We start from the raw sequence: 21,490 nt of genomic DNA, 5'->3' as shown, positions 1-21,490 counted from the left end.
AGGAAGGATTGTTATTCCCTTTTCCCACCTCTTTCTGTCCTGTTCATTAACTGTCCACACTTTGGGGGCAGGGACTGACTCTTATATGTACGTATGGTGCCTAGCGTCACAGGGCTCCTCTCTGAGATAGGGCTTCTAGGTACAGTTGCAATCATAGCTGCATTGTCTAGGGGAATGTGGAGAAGATTAGATTTGGTGAAGCGAGTATATGCCTATCCTGTCCTTTTTAAATACCTCACTTCAGGTGAGTGCATATTCCACGCACATGCCAGGAAGGTAGTTGCGGGGTGGTCCTGAAGTTATTGCACCGAAGTAGAGTGCACTGTAGCTTTAAGGGTGAACATGCTTTCAAGGGTAGAATTGGAACCCAAGCCTGCAGAGGAGACCTCAGTCTTAACAGAACTCAAATGCTCAGACATCCTGACACGGAAACGAGTATCCCTTAGAAACACTTGTGTTTGAGAGGGTGGGGTTTATGTTCTTGGTACTAGTTATTGGTGTCTCACGGTGCCTATCGAGATCAATAGTTCATTGAGCTAGACAGGGTACAACAGCCCCTGCCCCAAAGAGCTTACAGTCTCCAAGGGTCCATCTACCCTGGACTTGGAAGGTGGAATTGCCAGCTGGAGGAGACATACCCACGCTAGCTCTCATCAAGCTAGTGTGCTAAAAATAGTAGAGCTGGGCAGTGCAAGCAGTGGGAGTAGCTAGCTCACTCCGAGTATGATCCCATCCGAGACCCTAGGCATGTACTTGGGGTGCCTGGACCCCCCCACACACTGCTCACGTCACTGTGGCTACACTGCTATTTTGAAGACGCCAACTCAATCAGACGAAATGGGAAGCAGACGGAGTGGGAGGGAAAACGAGCACTGAGGGACAAGGTGACTTGCTCATGGTCACCAAGCAGGTCAGCGGCAAAGCCAGGAATAGAATGCAGGTCTCCTGAGCCCCCCGGTCCTGTGCTCGGTGCTGCCTCAGTGAGTGATGAAAGGCACCAATATTGCTTCCTCTAATGTGACCGTGTTAGATGATTTGCAGCGTGTCTTCTCTGAAGGAGCTGGGTTTTAATTAAACTTTTCAAAGATGCCTGTCACTGGGCTGCTCTTTTCCCCCTTTGGGTTTGACCATGTGTGAATTGATTATGGTAAGTATGCCTAGGATCTTCAAACGGCCCTCGTGTCCTGATTTCTGTCCTAATGTCAGGTGTATTCCTCCTTTGTTGAATAAATGTGGCACTTGTCTTTGATACATAGCTTAGCAGGCAAAGATGCAAGCTTATATTGTCCTAAGGAAGCCAAGTTTAACTCCCAGTTCAGGGATGGGGAGTGATAATCCAGCTTACCCACTACTGAGATTGTAAGGTCCTTGGGGCAGTGACTGACTGTTTTCTGTGTTTGTACAGTGCCTACCACAGTGGGGTTCTGGCCCATAACTAGGACTTCTAGACACTGATAATACAAATAATAATAAAACACTATTCAGCACAGGCACCTGGACTGAGGGGTTTGCTAACATGAAAGATAGTTTCCCACTAGTGGAATTGTTGATACAATACACCACCAGCTCCTTCCCTCCCTTTTCACATCTGTGTGTATTTGATGCATGTCTTTTGTCTCTCTCAAATCTGTCAGAGGAGGAATTGCCTCCAGGATTTTCATTATTAAGTGCTATAGGACATGTTGCTACTCGTGGGGTGGTGAGATCAGCAGAGAGCTAACTTTGATGGCCTGACAAAAGCCTTGTCCACAGCCTAGGCATGTTTGGACCCATAATTCCCCACTCATGCAGCTCTGTTGAGATCTGCCTTTGCCAATAGGCCTTCTTACCCTGAAGAGTCTCTTTCAAAGGTTTCAGAGTAGCAGCCGTGTTAGTCTGTATCCGCAAAAAGAAGAACAGGAGTACTTGTGGCACCTTAGAGACTAACAAATTTATTAGAGCATAAGCTTTCGTGGACTACAGCCCACTTGGGCTGTAGTCCACGAAAGCTTATGCTCTAATAAATTTGTTAGTCTCTAAGGTGCCACAAGTACTCCTGTTCTTCTTTTTTCAAAGGTTGTTGATTTTTCCTTGCTCCCTGGTAATATCTCCCAAGATAATGGAGTGATCAGCAGTTGGTTAAAAGTGCATTTAAAAAGAAACCCCAAGGTGAGCTGATAAACTAACAACCTTCTTCTTACCCATTCATCTGTTTGCATTAGAAAAACCACTCACCCGTCAGTCTGAAATGAACTGTCTGGGTTTTCCAAGGCTGCACAGAGACAGAAATGGTAAACATATTCTTTCTTCTCCATCACCCACTTGTGTGTGTCCTTCTGGTGCCATCCTTCAGAGCGCATTTTATTGTTGCTGTTTGGGTTGTTTTGAGACTATCAGATTCCCTGTTCGATGGGGCATGGTAAAAGATGCTGAATAGAATAGATTAGAAAATATGGCTGTTGCTACCTCCAGACATTGGGCTTAACTTCAGATGATTTCTGGCTAATTAAAACTCCATGAGATCGAGTCAGAAGACTCCACACACCTTAAACTAAGCATGCCAGCTGTGTTGCTAATCTATAGGGCTCCTTGTCCCTATTTGCTAGAGAGGACCATGAATGAGAGAGTGGTCAGATGAAATCTCTATTAATAGCAAAAGAAAGAAAAAGCAGAGAGTGAGTGTGAAAACGCAGGATCACTGGGGCTGGCTGGAATCAGCCAGATGCCATGCAGCTTTCTCAGGCACTTCCACAAATCTATTTTGATCTAGTAACTAGAGATGGGCTCACGCTACGAAATTCTCCTAGGGATTTTGAAGACACCAACGCTCTAGGTGTTGGGTTCTGGGGTTTTGGTTGAGGCCCGTCTTTGCTTTGAAACTCTTTTGTTCTTCATGTTAGTTCTGGACCTTTCATCAGCAGAGGGCGGACATGGTGTAGGGAGGTGCAAACACTGCTGTGGTTTTGAAGTCATCTAGTCTCCGCCAGGGGCGAGGCTAAGACTGCGACTAATTCGTCTTCACAAGGGGCCTCAGCCATACTTGAACTCCAGAGGGACCGACTGAAAGCCCATAGGATACTGAGCTTTGGATCAGGCCCAGTCCTCGGTACCACTCTTATTTCTTCTATAAACCTATATGAGGTTGTCTACACAGCGAGTTAGAGTGCGGCAAGCCGGGGTGTGAATCTACAGCTTGGTAGCTTGCTGCGCACTTAGGGTGACCAGACAGCAAGTATGAAAAATCGGGATGGGGGTGGGGGGTAATAGGCGCCTATATAGGACAAAGCCCCAAATATCGGGACTCTCCCTATAAAATCGGGATATCTGCTCCCCCTAGCACTAACTCACTGTGTGGATCCAACACACTATGTTCCACAGGGCATTTTGACCTACTGCTCTTTGAAACGGGGGGATAATGAGTGAGTGCATGGCAGGCTAGTGCTCTCTAGATTCACACCCTGGCTTGCCATGTACTAGCTCTCCATCTAGACAATCCCCAAGACTTCAGAAACCCCTATTCATAGTGCCTGTGTGGCCAGATTCCAAATAAATCAGACAAACCAGTCACCGCTCCACTGGCAGTTACTGTCGTACGTTCACAGTGCTTAATTTTTGTCTATTTTTAAAATTCGAGATGATTATGAATATGACAGCAATGCCTAGAGGCAGCCATTGAGATAAGGGGCCGCATTGGGCTAGTGACTGTGAAAAGGGAGTGAGAGAGAGTCTCTGCCCCCAAAGAATTTACAATCTAAACAGACACGGGTGGGAACAGAGGCACAGAGCTGAAGTGACTTGCCCAAAGGCACAGAGAACGTAGGTGCTCCTGGTGCCCCCAGTGAAGCTACTCTGAGCGGACGGGCCTAAGATCTAACACCTGGATATCAAAGTTCAGATGCACAACCAAGTTCTGTGTTTGGTCCCTCCCTGTAAATGAGCCGGATTGCTGAATTCTGACACCCCTCCGACTGGGGGAAGCGCAAATCTGGATCTGAACTTTGCAACTCAGACCCTCCTAAAAATCGATAAAAAGAGCCAGCTGCAGTTAAGCTGTAGCCCTTCAAGGTCTGCATCCTTAAAAATGCCTCTCCCCTAATTAAAAAGCTTCAAGGGACATTGTCAAAGCTGCTGGAATCTAAAAATCCTGTCTTTCAGTCGCTGGAAGGAGAGCCACTGTTCCCCAGGACAAGTGCTATGGGTTGGGTAGCAGAACTTACTGATCCTCTGAGCCACATGTGATGATCTTCATAAGTTCGAGAGGCGCAGGACACTCGCAGCCTGCCTCACCGGGCAGTGCTTGCTGGGGCTCGGGGCTTCATCTCCGTGGGGCGCGCCTGCCGGGGCGTGGGGCACAGCTGGCTGAAGCCCCAAGCTGTGGCATCCACCCCCACCCCCTACGGGGCTAAATCCCTGAGACAACCACCTCTCCCTGCTGGGCAGAAGTCCCTAGCCCTCCCACCCTGCCGCAGGGTAGAAGCCCAAATCTCTCCCCCCAAGTTTGGTAGGCAAAGAATGGGGGTGGGGGAGAGAGACACAGATACTGACTTTCAGGTCCTGCCAACACTCCACCCCTTCTTCCAATGCCCTACCCAGCCCCGCCTCTTCCCACCCCTGCTCCACCCCCGCCCCGCCGGTTCCCGCCCTGTTATGTCCCCTCCTCCCAGCGTTCCATGTCCTCACTCCCCCGCTAATCGCGATGGGCGGGAGGCGTGGGGCGGGAGGGGGGGGGGAGCTGATGGGGGGCTGCTGGTGGGTGCTGAGCACCCACCATTTTTTCCCCATGGGTGCTCCAGCCCTGGAGCATCCACAGAGTCGGCTCCTATGGGGGGAGGATTGTGGGGGGCGCATGTGGCTCGTGAGCCGTGGTTTGGCCACATCTGGTATGGGTGTTCACTGAGACCAATCTGACGTGAGTTTGTTGGTCTAAATCTAATTCCCGTTGGGCACTTGTTTCATGTCAGCCCCTGCTTAGGTGAAGCTAAAGCTTGGAATAGCAGAGTGTTCGGGGGAGGCTGGCCCTCCGCTTGGCTTGTTATCCCTAATTATGGTTTTCTGAGTGGTCCCTTTGTTTTGGGTCCATTACAAGGTGCAGAGGAAGGCATGGTCCCTGAGACACAGTTTGCAATCAGAGTCTAATCAAAGTGCCCTTGACTTGTGCGAGAATCTCATTGAAGTCAACGGAACAGTAAGTGTGAAAGAGGGTGACAGCCGGACGCATCATTCAGTTCTGACTCCTTACACCAGCGGGCCAGGTGATGGTCAGAGCTCCAAACAGTGCAAAGATCTGAAGGAAGGAAAGGTGCACAAGGAGCAGGGAGCGCATAGGGGGTAGCATGGACGAAGGCATGAAAAGGAGAGCGGAGGACGGATATGAAAAGAGCATTGAGGGAGGTGGATCGGGAGCCGGATGCTTTGTGTCTCTTCTCATATCCTCCTCAGCCAAATTATTTTTTGGAGCTTTACGGCTGGGATTTTGCAAGGAGCCTAAGGCTGAAAGAATTGGGTTTGTTTAGTTTGGAAAAGAGAAGACTGAGAGGGGACATGATAGCAGTTTACAGGTATCTAAAAGGGTGTCATAAGGAGGAGGGAGAGAACTTGTTCACCTTAGCCTCTAAGGATAGAACCAGAAACAATGGGTTTAAACTGCAGCAAGGGAGGTCTAGGTTGGACATTAGGAAAAAGTTCCTAACTGTCAGGGTGGTTAAACACTGGAACAAATTGCCTAGGGAGGTTGTGGAATCTCCGTCTCTGGAGATATTTAAGACTAGGTTAGATAAATGTCTATCAGGGATGGTCTAGACAGTATTTGGTCCTGACATGCGGGCAGGGGACTGGACTCGATGACCTCTTGAGGTCCCTTCCAGTCCTATAATCTATGAATCTATGAAGTTAGGTGCCCGGCTCCCATTGAATGTCAATAGGATTTGGGTGCCAACGTTCTAGCCCTAGTCACGCTCCTCACCGACTCAATCACCCCGGTGCATTTGCTCTTCCTAGGTTTGCGCCGTGCAGGCATTGATAGTGTGCGAATGGCGCTTCTCTGCTGCACCTGTCTCCTCTATCCCTCCTACCCACAATCCAAAATGCAGCAGTTACCACGCGCCAGGTGGTTTGGCCTTCCCCACCCTTGGCAAGTGGGGACCATTGGAGAGTTAGAGCCTGATGCTGGAAGATGCTCAGCGCTTGGAACACTGTGCTTTTCCCGGGGATCGCTCGAATTAAGGAAAGAAAGGGGGATGATTGTGAAGTGGAAGCGCACACGCTCCAGTGAGCCCTTCAGCTACCTACACCTTGCAGTGGAGGGGCTCCCTGGGTTCTCTGCTTTTAGTGCCACGGCAACTTGCTTTGCATGGCTCCTCTCCCTCGACCCCGCCTTACTTCCCCATCCACCCCCCGCCAATTAACAATGACATATGATGTACCCTGGGCAGAATGGCCGTTTTGGTTTCCTGGTAACAATTTTAATGATGGTTCTACATCTCCCAGCACAAAAAGAGCCTATGGCCAGAATAGCACATTTCAGCTTGTCATTTGGGATATTTTATGGTACGTTTTACTTACACACACACACACACACACACACACACACACACACACACACACACACACACACACACACACACACACACACACACACCCTAAATATGGCTTTGCTCAAGGCATTAAAACGTATCCTACTTTTTCCTATTTCCCGTCCTTTAAACACAGTCGCGTTGATGTGTCGGGCACAGCTGACTTCTTCAGTACACTGGAAAGCATTACAAGACTTTCAGAGAAAGTGACCCTGGATCCTGACCGTTTGGCAGCTCATTTTTTTGTTTTGTTTTGTTTGGGGGCATGTCCACCCTTGGTGTAACTCCAGTGAGGTTCGTGCGCTCACGCCAGGGACAGATTTGCTGACAAACTTTGCTTTGTCTCAGAAAAGCATATTGTCCCGTGGGAAGGCTTTGGATACACACATGCAAAGACAGAGGGTGTTGTGCGAGACTCGTAAGGGGAGCAGTGCTGCTGGAACACAGCTTATGGAAATGCCCTGCAGAACGTAATCTGGGTGAAACCGATAGGATTCTATAGCAATTCCTGTGCAGTCCTATAGTTCAGGGGTCGGCAACCTTTCAGAAGTGGTGTGCCGAGTCTTCATTTATTCACTCTGATTTAAGGTTTCGCGTGCCAGTAATACATTTTAACGTTCTTAGAAGGTCTCTTTCTATGAGTCTGTAATATATAACTAAACTATTGTTGTATGTAAAGTAAATAAGGTTTTTAAAATGTTTAAGAAGCTTCATTTAAAATTAAATTAAAATGCAGAGCCCCTGGACCGGTGGTTGGGACCCGGGCAGTGCGAGTGCCACTGAAAATCAGCTCGCGTGCCACCTTCGGCACCCGTGCCATAGGTTGCCTATCCCGGCTATAGTTCTTGCTTAGCCAGGAAAGATCACTCAAGGCGCGCAAAAAAAAAAAAAAAAAAAAAAATTCCTTCACAAGCAGGTTTGAGGCAGGAAAGTAGCCGGATACTCAGATATTGACTGACAAATTGACCCCTCTGCGCAAGTATTCCCAACGCTGCAAACCGCCAGGCTAACGAGAAACCTCTTCAAAGCCAGAAACTAGCGCGCACAGCACAGTCCCCCACGCTGCGCCTGGGTCGCTGTCCTGCAACAAAAATGTAAATTGTCCTTTGATTTCCCCCCCCCCTGGCCTGTCAGCCTGTATCTTGATGTAAGCAGGGAAGTGGTACCACCTCTGATTCTCCCCTGGCCTTTCCATGATATATGACCACACAGGATAAGTTAGTGCCACCGTCCAGCACGTACAGGCAACCACATACGTTGAAAGGTGTGAATGTTTCTATCAGGGGAGTGCACATCATACAGATGCCATTGGTGTCACTGGTTTGCCCTGGTTTCAACAGAAGCAGGGTTGGACTCTCTGTCAAGTGCATACGACGAAGCAATCCCTGCAGTACCATTGCTCATATCCCATGTCTCTGTGAAGCTCTTAGCTGGGAAGGGGTTGACGCTGTGGAATGCATAATTTGGGCCCACTGGACTGGGGTGAATATTCTGGAAAGTCACACTTCTTTCTACTCAGTTTTACTTTTTGGTTTCTGTGTACATTGCTGATCAGTCTTGCAATATTTGGGGGTTTCTTAAAGACCCAGCTCCTGGAGTCAGGTGATTACATGAGAATATCCGCTTTTATTTTAAAATAGTAAGTCTCTAGCTCTCATGGTTGCAGAGAAAAGTGTGGAAAAAGTGACCACTAAAGGCTCAAAAGCAAGGCAAATAAAGATCTGTTTTAAATAATGATTTTAAACTAGTCTCCTGATGGTAGAACAACTAGGACTGGCAGTAGTGACTGCTCTGCCATAACATCGTGACGTGTGGATTGCTAGGACCACAGAAGGAACAAAGAAATAATTCATTTAGAAATAATTCATTGAAATAACTCAATTAAAAATTCATTTTAAACTCCTCTTAAAATGTTTCTATTAATACTAGATTTTATACAACTTTAAAAAAATTATTAAACAACTACAATTCTGGCCCTACATTATCCAGGAATCTCCCTCCAAAGAGTAGTGAGTTTCAGTCTCGGTTTCCTTTGTATACAGCATCTTTCTCCAAACATATATTTGCAATCAGCTGCTTTGACAGATTCTAAACCTGGACACAGTATCTGTCAGATCCTTCTTTTCGCCTCCCAAGATACCAAGTAGCAATGCCGCAGCTTTATGAAAAGTCCAGTAGAATTTAATAGAAAGTTTTAACCTTTCCCTGGGTTTTTTTTAAAAACACATTTTATAGACCAGAGAACTGTATCTTGTAGAATAGAGAATGATATTGCTGCTATACACTTTTATAAGGTGACTAAAAAAATCCTTCGGCAAGGAGATCATTCTTTATAGACCAGGGTAAAATTTTCAAAACCACTGATGTGACTGAGGGGAGCTTTATGTCCTATTTTCAAAAGTGACTTCGGTCCCTTGACACAGAGGCTCTTTAGCAAAGGATCCCTGATTCTTTGCAAACTCCTCTCACCTCAGTCCTGACAAACTCACTACATCAAGCACATGTCTTACAGCATATTTATCTATGAAGAGTAACATGTACTTTTTACTTTTGAAAACAGGAATGAGGATCTTTTGAAAATTTTACCTCAGATCCTCAGCTGACTTAACATTGCACGTCTCTGACTGAATCAATGGAATGATGCTATTTATGCCATCTGAGCATCTGGCCATTGTTCATTGTCACTGTGATGCCGTGTTATTAAGTTGCCACAGACTAAAATCTTCTATTTCCAACCGGGGCACATGACTTGCAAAGATCGATGAAAATCAATATGCGAAAAGCACTGATGTCAACAGTAATATACAAAGCAGAAAGATTCTACAACCTACAGTCTGTCCTGGGAGATTCTACACATTTGATAGTTCACCACAAGAATAGCAGTCCCTCTCCACTTCTCAGCAAAGGTTTAAAAGGAAATTTTTTTCGTAAATAAGGTCCTGAGACTTCATTATTGTAATACCAGCGCTGCTTGCTGATTGGAGCTTCTCTAGAATTTTGCATTTACGGATCTGTCTTAAATGACAGACTCAAATTGCTTCCCACCATCTCTCCTGTGATGTGGAAAAAGAAGAACAGGAGGACTTGTGGCACCTTAGAGACTAACAAATTTATTAGAGCATAAGCTTTCGTGGACTACAGCCCACTTCTTCGGATGCATATGGGTGTGATGTGGGTATCGTCATCCCCATTCTACAGACGAGGAAATCGAGGCACAAAGAGGTTAAATAACTTGCCCAAGATCACACAGCAAGTCTGTCGCAGAGCTGGGAATAGAACCTCAGTGTTCTTATTCCTGATCTCTTCTAACTACAGGATCATCCTTTGCTTTTACTAAGTGCTGGGCTGCATTAGGAAGCGTGAGCATTAATGATCAACGGAAAAGCCACAGGTGTCAAAATAAGCAAACAAAATTCCTGTTGAGGTGTTAATGGACCGTTCTGGAGCTTTTAATCATGTTAATCACTGTTATCAGTGAGACTGCTTGTGTGAGTAACAGCTACATGCATTTCTCTCAGCGGCTCCCACACACAATTCTGTCATTGTTAGTGTCTCTTCTGGTTCTTAGTGGGAATTAGCAATGTTCCCTCTCCCCTAAATTCCGACGCTTCGGCCCCAGTATGGATTCATCTAACTGATGCTTGTGTTTTTCAGTGTTTGTGCCGACTCCAGGGCTGTTGTGTATTAAGGCTGTTGCAGCCTGTCATTCAGAGAATGCTTTGCACTTTGATATTAGGAGCATAATTGCAGTGCAAGACCCCAGTCTTAGTTTGAGGGAGGGCTTGTCTGTCTTACCAGCGTCCCTTAACGCTGAGAGAGATGGGCTGACTGGAGGAGGCCGGAAGGAGAGTTCTGAGCTTTTTGCATTGGGCCTGTGGGGGCAATCTAGTCCTAATGACGTTGCTGCTAGTCAGTGGCTGTAAAAGACAGCAGGGTGCTTATGGTCAAGGGTGGGAACCTTCGCAAGAAGCCGATTCAGAGGATTAAAGAAGAAAGGAGGGGAAACTCTGGGAGAAATACACTGGAATGAATGTGGGGATGGAAGAGTCAAATCCTCAGTGAAAATAAATCACCGAATCAACTTTTACCCTATGGGATATTTACACTCCATTGTCTGTAACATGTCATGTGAATCACTGTTCATTCTGTATTCAGCGTCCCACGCTTAGTGGCTGGTCCACCAAGGATGGGAGCCTGCTACTGCTTCCACCTAGAGGAATGACTCCTTTAGTGTCAAATGGTAGAGACTCATGTTTTTAGTGCCTGAAGATCTGGCTTCAGTTCCTGGTGGTGGACAATACGCATGTAAAATGATTTAAAAAAAACAGGTTTCTGAGTGGTCGCCGTGTCAATCTGTATCGGCAAAAAGAACGAGGAGTACTTGTGGCACCTTAGAGACTAACACATTTATTTGGGCATAAGCTAAAAAAACCAGCAACCCTGAAGTCCCACCCCCTCCTGATTTCATTTGGTGTAAACTGCCACATGGGATTTCTCAATATGAAACCTTGGCCTGACTTCCAAAGGCACTGAGCACCAGCGACTTCGGCGCGTGGTGTGGGTACTCAGTACCGTGGACATTAACCCATCTGTGACTTTCAGCCAACTTTTAACTCAGGAAGGCCACCCCACTCATTCATGTGGTTGTGGTTTACTCCTTGGCCTTAATCAAAGGGAGAGATTAATCCTCGACCTGGGGAGCTAGGAGTTAAATGCTGGTTGCAGGGGAGGTTTGTATAGTAGGTTGTCCAATGTTAGCTGCAGTGAAGGGCTTTCTTCCTCATTATGTCTGCTTCCCACAGCCTGCGCCCTTGGTGGTGACACCCTGGTTGTTGCTTGCCTTGTTCTATTTCTCTACCTAACATCAGGCTTCTACAGGGGCTGTCAAGAAAAGCTCTTAAGGGATAAATGGCGGTCCCATGCCATCTATCTAGAGCAAGTTAACGACGCTGTCTCTTCTGTTTATCCTTGGGGGGCTTTGGCAGCAGGCTGGCAGAGCTCTGTCACCAGCGTTGAGACTTCCCAGCATGTAAAGGTCTACGTGTTACTGAGCTGGGCCTCACGAGGCTGGGAGACTATCAGTCAGTCTGTCTATGTTTTGGGCCCATGTGACCAGGAGACATTTGATCTACAGTGTTGGTTTTGTTCCAGTCGTTCCCTGTGGCCAGGATGCATGTTAGAGTGAGGACTGCAGGGAAGCCAGGGGCAGGGCAGGAGCTGGAAACAGAACGATGCGCTGGCACCGAACACTGAGACTTCCCGTCGTGGTGGTGCAGTAGATGTGGGTGCTGGGCTGGCAACGTTCGGGGGCTTCACACCGGGCGCTTTTATCTTTGTCACCCCGTCCATCGTCCTGCTGGCTGATAGAAGGAATAGCAGGTGCGATATTAACTCAACCATAAGCTTCCTAATGACTTTCCAGCCAGCAGAATGATGTATGGGGATGCAGCTAGAAATCTGATGGGTGCCGGCTGGAATGGAAGATAAATCGGGAATCTGGAGGTAGTCGCTCTGGCCGAGGAGAAGAGCTCAGAATACCAATATTGGGACAGATAATAACTGCAGCGACGACGCTTGGAAAAAGGGAAGATGGATCGCTGGCTATTAGTGGGTAGTACCGCAGCTACAACGTATCGCTTGGTAGGAACAGCGTTGATGCAGCACACTGGTGCATTTATTTCAAAACATACTTTTATTGACTACATCTCTATTTAGAAATGGAAACAATGGCACGTAAAAGAGAAATAAAACCCACTTTTGCAAATATTTTCAGTCTTGTTGTCTGGCCAGCCCTGACCCTGAGTTGGATTTTGTGTCTATCTTATTCTCTCCTTCTGTGTTGCAAGGCACTGGGACTCTTGCTGAGCCTACAGTATTCGGCTCCTCTCTACGTGCTCCCTTCTATTTCTGGCAGAAGGAGATGTTCTTCACACAGCTAAGAATGTTTGTTTGCCCTCTTCAAAGCTGTTCTGAAAGCAGGCCTCTCCGTCAACTATGATTCTGCAGAATATCACATTATTCTCTGTGCCTCTTAGCCACCTCTGCATTGATGTGTTAGCATCTTTGGCTGGGTCAGTCAGCAGTTTGCTTTGAGATTCATCCTGGAGAGTTGTTTATATTTTTTCTAGGGAGAGTTAAAATAATTCAAATCCAGGCTTCTAAAAATACATTGCCTAGCACAGAGACAAGTCGGAAATCGCTCAGGGGGTGGACTCAGCCATTGTTCAACCCAGATTCTTCTCTTTGGAAGATATTGAAGGTCAAAGACCATTTTACCCACAAATCTGGTATATTACACTAAGCTTAGTGCAGGTAACTATTACTGCAGCCTAAAAGAAGCAGGGTGGATTTGCTTAGATCGCAAGCCCCTCAGTCCAGGGATGATGATGGTGATTATTTATTTTATTATTTGTATTACCATGTTTGTACAGTGCCTAGCACAGTGCATCCCTGATCAGTGACTGGTACATGCTACCTCAGTATAAATAATACATCAGAATACATGAGATCAGCATTTAGCCTCTTTTAGATTTACTGAGCCACTGAATGAAACAAACCCTGTAAATCCAAAGCCCATGTTTCTTTGATCTAGTGTGTGTGTGTGTGTGTGTGTGTGTGTCTGTGTGTGTCTGTGTGTATAAAGTAAATGAAATATGTTTAAAATCAAGCTGAGGCCAGGTTCATGTTTCTAGTTCAATATCACCAATCCCAAGTGTTCAAAAATCATGAGATTGGTGTAAAAATCATGAGACTTTTACAAAATGTTGGCTTCTTCTTATTTGCCTTCTGCTTTTTTCCCCATAAGTCTTTAGGGTGCACTTGAGTTGTGTTTTCAAGTTTTTCTCTCAACCATCAAGGTAGAAACTCACTCTGTAACAATGAAAGCTGAGATTTGCATGTATTCACATGACTCCAGGAGCTGGGGCTTTAAGAAACACATCAAAAATCACAAGACTCACGGTAAAATCATGGGAGTGGGCAATGACTATTTGAATGTGGCTGTCATCTCTGTGTCTTCCTCTTGCATCCTGATTTCCCCAGTTGGATCTACCCCGTTGGACGTGTGGACGTGTGCAGAGTCCCATGAAAGTCAGCGGGGCCCCATGCATGTGCAGGAGCACATCCATATGGATCTGACTCCAGATCTGGGATCTGTGTCAGCACAGAACCTAGCAGCACAGTGGGGCCCAATCAGAGTCTCTGTGCACTGCCATAATAATTATATTTATTAATAAAAAATAACAATAAAGATCTGTTGCTTAAATATAGTCTTTTTGTGCTGCTCTCTCCTCCGCCTGAACCGTCCTTGTTCCTCTGGCTGTGTAGGGATCTTCTCTAGCATTTCAATGACTTGTGCAAGCAAAGGTTGCCAGAGTATAGCTTTGAACACAGGATGCGTGATTCTATCACACGCAGCGTTTAAAGAAAGTGTTGGCACAGAGCGGCAATATTTCCCCTTGTGCTACAAGAAACAAAGCCTTGTGTTTCAGTTGCAAGATCGCCACAAGCGTTTCTGAGTTAAAAGAAAGGGAAAGGACACAGTTCCGATGCCCTTTTGGAAGTTTACAGCCCAGGCAACTGTTAGCATAAACTTAACCTGACAGTTCAAGGTCTCAGAGCCACAGCACTGTTTTTAACCCTGTAGAATTTATTAAGCCCATTAACACTTATAATTAGGCTTGGAAGGAGTAGATTTTTATCGGTAAATGTCGATTTTCCCCGTTCACTCAGAAACTGATGACAAAATATTTTCTTTGCTGATGATCAAAATGTACAGATAGGTAAAGAAAGACAAGTGCTGCTTGAGAACTTGTTAGAGTTTGATTTAAGGACATAGACACTGTATAGTTTGATATGTGATGTTGACAATTTGGGTTATATAAAGCTTTAACTTTTTCAATTTCAGTGTCTACTATCATTAAACAATAACCATCTGGACCCCCACCCCCAATAAATGCCCACAACTGTGAAAATTTAAATTGATTAAAAAATGCTTAAAAAATAAACATTGATGTTACCTGTCAAAATTATTTAAAAAAAATAAAACCTTAATTGTGCCAAGCCTACTTATAATTATGCGTCGGGATACGGACGGCTTTGGGAATGTGGGTAACAGAGTGTAAGTGTGGTATCAGACATATAGGAGATGGTCAGAGTAATAGATATTTAGCAACAGATATTTAGCAACTGAAAAATAAGACTGTAAAAATCTACACAGAATTATTTTTCTGCTGCTCACAGTCACTCATTCTCTCTCTGCGGGGTATGTGCATGTGTCAATGAGTAAAGTCTAGATTCTAAGCTCTTCAGCGCCAGGTCTGTGTTTTAATATGTGTTTGTACATCAGCTACTACAGGCAGGTCCCAGCCCTATCTGCGGCCTTTGAGTGCTGTTACAGTGCCAATACAACCAATAAAGAGCGTATGAGCTACAGCTCCAGGCCCCCCTGTGGGCCAGATTCATCCCTGGTGTACATGAGGGCAAATCTGTTGGAGCCAATGGAGCTGGCCCAGGTCTGAATTTGGCACCGTGGATAAAATGCGAGATCCATCAGCTGGTGTAAGTTGGCTTAGATCCATCTGAGGCAATGGAGCTACGCTGATCGATAGTAGCTCAGGGTCTGAGCCGGTGTTTACTAAGTGGAATAGGAATAAATGGCCAATTGCTTCATGTGCTGTCAGTTCATCAGCACCGTGGGGCAGCTGAAAGAATAACCAAGTGTCAAGAACATTGATCCTGTTCCTTTCATCCGCTTCATAGCGAAAAAGCAACTGGGTGCACATCTGTTTTCAGGTGCCTCGTCAGCCTTGCATTTCCCCCAAGCCAGTCGGAAGGCAACAGTTTCTGGAGGAATGAGCACAGGGCTGGGAGTGAGGAGGACTTGTGGTCTAATGCTGCCTCTGCCCCCGATTTCCTGTGTGACCTTGGGCATGTCCCCTCACCTCTCAGTTGGTTCCCCATATGTAAAATAGAGTAATAATGCTCTTCGGGGCAGGGACTCTCACTCGGTGTTTCTATAGTACCCTGCATCTTGGCCCCGATCTTGGCTGTAGCCTGTCTACACTGCACACTAAGCCCAGGTCTGTGGGACCCAGCCTTGTAGACCTGATGTTCCCAAGCCTATCCTTGAGCATCCACACTGCATTGTAAACCTGGGTTTACCATTGCTGGACCCAGGTCTCTCAGTCATGCTAACACATCCATACTGTACTATGCCAGCCTTCTGGTTCGGGTCTGCGGCTTGAACTGCATCCACACTCCAAAGTGACAGGGCTTGGAACCAAGTCACGGTGGGACTTGGGCTCTGACCTACCTGCCTAGCAGTGTCCTGAGTGCTTGCTGACCTGAGTCAGACTGATCTGTGTGTGGACAGAAGAGGGCCTTGGGCTCCACCCTGAGTCAGAGCCCGGGCTTAGTGTGCAGTGTCCACATCTCCTGGGAGGTCAGACGGGATGATCACAATGGTCCCTTCTGCTCTTGGAATCGATGAATCTGTGAGCCTCCCAGGGGTGTTGGCAGGACTGATTAACTGATGTCTGCCCAGTGCTTAGAACAGACAAAGTGCTGTAAATAGCTGCAGCGTTTGGTGCCACGATGTTTGAAATAGGCTGGTTGGTTAGAAGTAATACAGCTGTGGAGTTTGACCTTAGACACTGGTGTCAATGTAGGTGTCATTTGGGTTGCAGTAGTGCCCAAAGGCCCCAGGTAAAAGCGCAAACACTTAGCGAGATGGTCGCTGTCCGGCAAAGCTCCCAGTCTAATAAAGAAGACAGACAAAAGCAGGGGAGGGAAATAAAAGTGCACAGAGAAGTCAAGTGAGCTGCCCAAGGCAGAGCCAAGAGTAGAACCCAGAGCTCCTGACTCCCACTCCAGTTTCCTATCCACTAGACCATGTTACCTTGTGATGATGGCTTATACCGCAAAGTGTTTTGCATCGTTCCAGCATCTGAGTGGGAGGTGTGGAGGTGAAATCATACTGCGGTAGCTGATACCAAAAAAGTACCTCCTCAATGCAAAATGGAAAAGAGAAATGAGGAGGGATAGCTCAGTGATTTGAGCATTGGCCTGTTAAACCCAGGGTTGTGAGTTCAATCCTTGAGGGGGCCACTTAGGGATCTGGGGCAAAAATCAGTACTTGGTCCTGCTAGTGAAGGCAGGGGGCTGGACTCGATGACCTTTCAAGGTCCCTTCCAGTTCTAGGAGATAGGATATCGCCATTAATTTATTTTATTTACATTACAGTTTTTTGGGTTTTCTCCCTCTTCCCCCTCCCCCATTCTTTACTGGTAGCTGTAGCTCGCTTGCATAATCTACCTATAGCGAATGTATCCTCTGTATTTCTAAATCCTCTTGTTTTCCTTTCAGTGAACATGATCTGGGGGAGGATATTTACGACTGCGTCCCTTGTGAAGATGAAGGCGATGATATCTACGAAGATATCATCAAGGTGGAAGTTCAACAACCTATGGTAACAATTGATGCATTTTAAATACCATATCTTGAAGGGGGCTTAAAAACAAACACACAGTGCACCCGCCGATGAAAGATAATGATCTCAAACTTGTTTTGAGTCATTCCTTGGAAATGAGCTGGGGGGCGGGGAAAGGGAGACAGTGAGAAGAGTGATTAAGCTGATCCTGTAGGGTTTCTCAAAGGCTTTCCATGGTGCTGTCAGCTAAAGGATGGGCAGAAAGAAGTGCTAAGAAATCCCTGTTGTAAAGGAAGTGCAAAAATAGTAACTCACTGCTAAGTCAAAGCAGTGTGTGTCACTTCATCCCTTTCTAAGGCGAGAGATGTGACTCATACCTGCACGCTTAGCCTGTTGTGTGTCTTACACTGCAAGTATTCTTAGATCTAGGAGAGAGTTGGCAGATATTTGCAATGAAGATGTAGTTTTTCTCTTGGGTATTTTTACTGTACCATTTAAGATCTACCTGCTCTGGTATATCCTAAGGCTAAGATTTACAAAGCTGCCTAGGAGGGTTGGATGCCTGACTCCCTGAATTAATTTTAATGGGTATTTGAGCATCCAAATCCATTAGTCAGCTTTGAAAGTCGCAGCCAAAAGCTACACGAGGTTGGGAATTGTAACAGAGCTCTAGGCTTTAAGGGCCCATGGACACCAATGGAAAGGCTCATGTTGATTTCAGTGGGCCTTGGATCAGTCCCTATTGCTTCTGTGGTACCAAGCTTTGTCAGGAATCTTTCAGGAATGAAATTCTCCCCTGTGCAGAGGGGTCAGGACAACACCAACCAACCACGTAAGTCCTATTTTGAGGACTTAAGTGCTGCCTACGTTACTCTGCATGGCGGAGAATTTCTCCCTTAGAGCATTTACTTTGTGAACAAAGCGGTGTGTCCTCTAGGAACAGAGGGGTATATTACACTAAATGCACATGGAAAATGTTCTCCTGGAGCATGCTACCAAATAATTAGTATCATGAAAAAGGAAAAAAGCCAAGGAGGCTCTTTTCCCAGCTAAACGTTTAGATGCACTACATTTGTTGTTTCTGCTGGTGCAAAATTTCAAGAGAACTCATCACTGGAGCATGAATAGCCATCTTCTTGAGATTCAGTTGAAATTCTTCCACCCCCCGGGATCCGTGTAGATTCTAATTACTGTCTTCTGGCTGCACACTACAGCTGCCAAGATTCATAACTCTGGGAGAAAGCGGGATAAATGGACAAGTTCACTGGTCAATTAAATTCCCTGAGTGAGACCTGTAATCGTAAATCACAGATTGCTGCAGCTGGCAATCGGCGGTGTGGGTTGGCAAGAACTTCGCTTTACAGAGTCCGAGTGAGCCCAGGATGCAAACTCTGTCGTTGAGCTGCCAGGAAAGTGTGCTCTGATCTCTCCTCAGTTCTACCCCTGGTGTAACTCATTGACGTCGACGGAGAGTCTGCTAGTTTAATTGGGATCAGAATCAGAGTCTCTGAAGGCCCAGCCTTGAGAGGTTGCACCCATAAGTCAGTGTCAATTGAGGGGGCTCAGCAACGCCCAGGGTCAGGTTGTGAGGCTGTTTCTGTGCTAAGCACCGTGATAAAGGAATTCCCACTGGTGCTAGTTCTGGGTTAGCTGCACTGATCTTAGCACTGGTGGAAACACCGGTAGCTACTGGCATTTTTATCGCTAAGGCTACGTTCACACTACAAGTTAGGGCTGTGATTCCCAGCTCCCCTAGACATACTCTCATCTGAGCTAGGGCACTAAAAGTAATGTAGCTGCAGTAACAGAGGCAGCAACGGCACAGTACAAGCTGCCGCGAGTACATACCTCCGGGGTTCAGGCGGGTTGTACTCAGGGCAGCTAGCCCGCGCTGCCACGGCCACACGACTATTTTTAGTGCACTAGCTCAGATGAGAGCTAGCGTGAGTGTGTCTACACAAGCTGGGAATCAGACCCCCCGCTCAAAATGTAGATGCAACCTAAGACATCCACCCGCAGAAGCTTTATTTGCACTAGGACTTCTACTGCTGCCGTTAGTGGGATTTTTGGGGTAGAATTCCCCAGTGCAAGTAAGGTTAAAATGAAGGAAAACCTCCCCACTTGTGATTCCCCCAGATTTCTGGAAGCAATCTGTGCCTGACGTGCTTCTCGTAGAATCCTGGAATTCGTTCACACTGGTTGTGATAGCCCATTTTGCATATTTCATATTTACAACCTCAGATTTTGTTATGCTGTCCTGAATATTGTTGTTAATGGCTGATTAATAAAAGCTTTAGCCTCGGATTTAAAAATCCAATAAACCATTTCCCTTCCCTCAGTATCTTCGAAGTAACTGCTGAATGCTTTCAAGTTAATGCATGTTGGTAAAATGTGAAGATGTCAATAAAAAATGCAAGTTAAAAGATGCCAACCAAATATATACATCCATGCATGCTGTTGTTCCCAAGCAGGATTCTGCTCCCATCAGAGGTTTAAATGGGTGTAACAAGTGTGAGATTTATTTTTATAGCTTTCAAGGAAGGTGGTTATTGGAAGGCTTAGAATCAGACTGATGTTTTAAAGGTGCGGCCCCCTGCTGGCTCTCACAGCTCCATGCTGCTTTTCTCATGCCTGACGCTTTGATGCACCTCTCTGTTAGCCCAAGATCTCAACTTGTGTCCTATCACCATCGTTTTGAGAACAGGGTGATGATGCAAGATGCAGGTTTTGTGTGTATAGCCTCGGTTCAGCAGAAGGTGCAGCCTCACTTAGGCTGATTCCCGGGGCAAGATGGAGTTTGCAGCTATCGTAGCCTGTGCCGCTGCGGCCCGTGCTATCCATGGCTGCTACAATATTTTTAGTGCGCTGGTGCAAACTGGGAGTCACACCCCTAGCTCATAGTGTAGACGTAAACTAAAGACATTCAGCCCGTTGAACTAATGGGGACTTGGGAAGTGCTATTAGCCGAGTTGGTGCAAACCCTGGCTTGTCCCCAGCCATATTGAGGCCGGAATTTTCGGCCGGGTTCGGCACTCCCAGCTGGAGCTGGGTTTTCTGAAGCACTCAGCACATTGGATGTGGGCCTTTTTTGAACATCTGGTCTCAGATGTTACACCATGTAGGGCGGCAACCAACGGGATCTTGCAGCAAGGGGAAACAATATCCCAGCCACCTAAAAATGACCTTTCAAGCAACAGCCGCCTTCCCGGAGGCCCCCTTCAAAAAAAAAAAAAAAAAAAAAAAAGACTCGATTGTTCTCAATGAAAATTCAAACAGTAAGCTCCTTAAGACACTCACAAAGTGACCTGTAGTGAGAGACTTAGCGGGTGTGTCTACACTGCCCCTGAGAGCGAAAGCCCTGCTCCGCAGACTTGTGTTAGCAGGGCTCCCACTAGCTTGCTCAAAATAGCTGTGTAGATGTTGCCTTGGCATTGTGGCTTGAGCTGTCAAGCCCAACCCTCCAGCCCCTGCCCTGCCAGACTCAAGAGCCCAAGTCACGTCGTCTACACCAGTGCTCCTCAAAGTCGGGCCGCCGCTTGTTCAGGGAAAGCCCCTGGCGGTCCGGGCCAGTTTGTTTACCTGCCGCATCCGCAGGTTCAGCCGATTGTGGCTCCCACTGGCTGCGATTCGCTGCTCCAGGCCGATGGGGGCTGCTGGAAGCGGCGTGGGCCAAGAAATGTGCTGGCCATCCTTCCCGCAGCCCCCATTGTCCTGAAGCGGCGAACCGCGGCCAGTGGGAGCTGCGATCCGCCAAACCTGCGGATGCAGCAGGTAAACAAACTGGCCCGGCCTGCCAGGGGCTTTCCCTGAACAAGCAGCAGACCGGCTTTGAGGAGCACTGGTCTACACAGCCATTTTTAGAGCGCTAGCACAAGCCCCACTAACACAAGTGTGTGGACTTGGGCTGGGAAGCTTGCTCCCAGGTGCGGTGTAGAGATACCCAAGGAGATCAGTCGGTTTGGTTTATCCAAAAGAAGATCATAACGTGATTTGATAATGGGGAGGAAAATACTGGTTACTCAAAGGTCTCTTTAATTTAGTGGAGAAAGTCCTGTTAAGAACCAGTGGCTGGAAGTTAAAACCAGATGAATTCTGGGAAAGTGTTTAGAAACAAGGCCTTTGTAACAGTGCGGGTGAGTAATCATGGGAGCGAACTACCAAAGGGAGTGATGGATTCTCCATCTTTTGAAGTCTTCGCATCAAGACTGGGTGCATTTCTGGAAGAGGTGCTGTAGCTGGACATAAGTCATTGTGCTCAATATGGAGATAACTGTATGATATTCTCGGGTCTAGTCTGTGTTATGTGGGAGGTCAGACTAAATGATCTAACGGTTCCTTCTGGCCTTATGATCTATGAATTCATAATTATGCCCTTTTTAATATTTTTAAACTTCATGCAGACACTGAAGGTCAGTGACTGACTCCGGTGAAGCTACTCTGATACACGCATGCTGAAGATCTGGTCCTCAATGTTTTCTTAGCTCCTGACTTCCCTTCCTTCTCTTTAGCA

General features: G+C 46.6%; 2 protein-coding genes across 5 annotated transcripts in view; one reads left to right on the top strand and one right to left on the bottom strand.

Moving 5' to 3' along the window:
- The window catches only part of LOC135976492 (spidroin-1-like), a 925,731-nt gene that overhangs the window by 373,604 nt on the left and 530,637 nt on the right, over nucleotides 1–21,490 (bottom strand). The window lies entirely within an intron of this gene.
- The window catches only part of VAV2 (vav guanine nucleotide exchange factor 2), a 310,659-nt gene that overhangs the window by 227,434 nt on the left and 61,735 nt on the right, over nucleotides 1–21,490 (top strand). For all 4 annotated transcript variants that reach the window (XR_010593637.1, XM_065572399.1, XM_008169092.3 and 1 more), the window contains one exon: nucleotides 16,917–17,019. Coding sequence is in view for 3 of the 4 variants with exons in the window: in XM_065572399.1 (XP_065428471.1) it covers nucleotides 16,917–17,019 (103 nt within the window). In the remaining variant the exon portion in view is untranslated. The remainder of the gene's footprint in view (nucleotides 1–16,916; nucleotides 17,020–21,490) is intronic.

The sequence above is a fragment of the Chrysemys picta genome, chromosome 18, assembly GCF_011386835.1.
Source record: "Chrysemys picta bellii isolate R12L10 chromosome 18, ASM1138683v2, whole genome shotgun sequence".
NCBI lineage: Eukaryota > Metazoa > Chordata > Testudines > Emydidae > Chrysemys > Chrysemys picta.
This window is presented reverse-complemented; position numbering and strand designations above follow the sequence as displayed.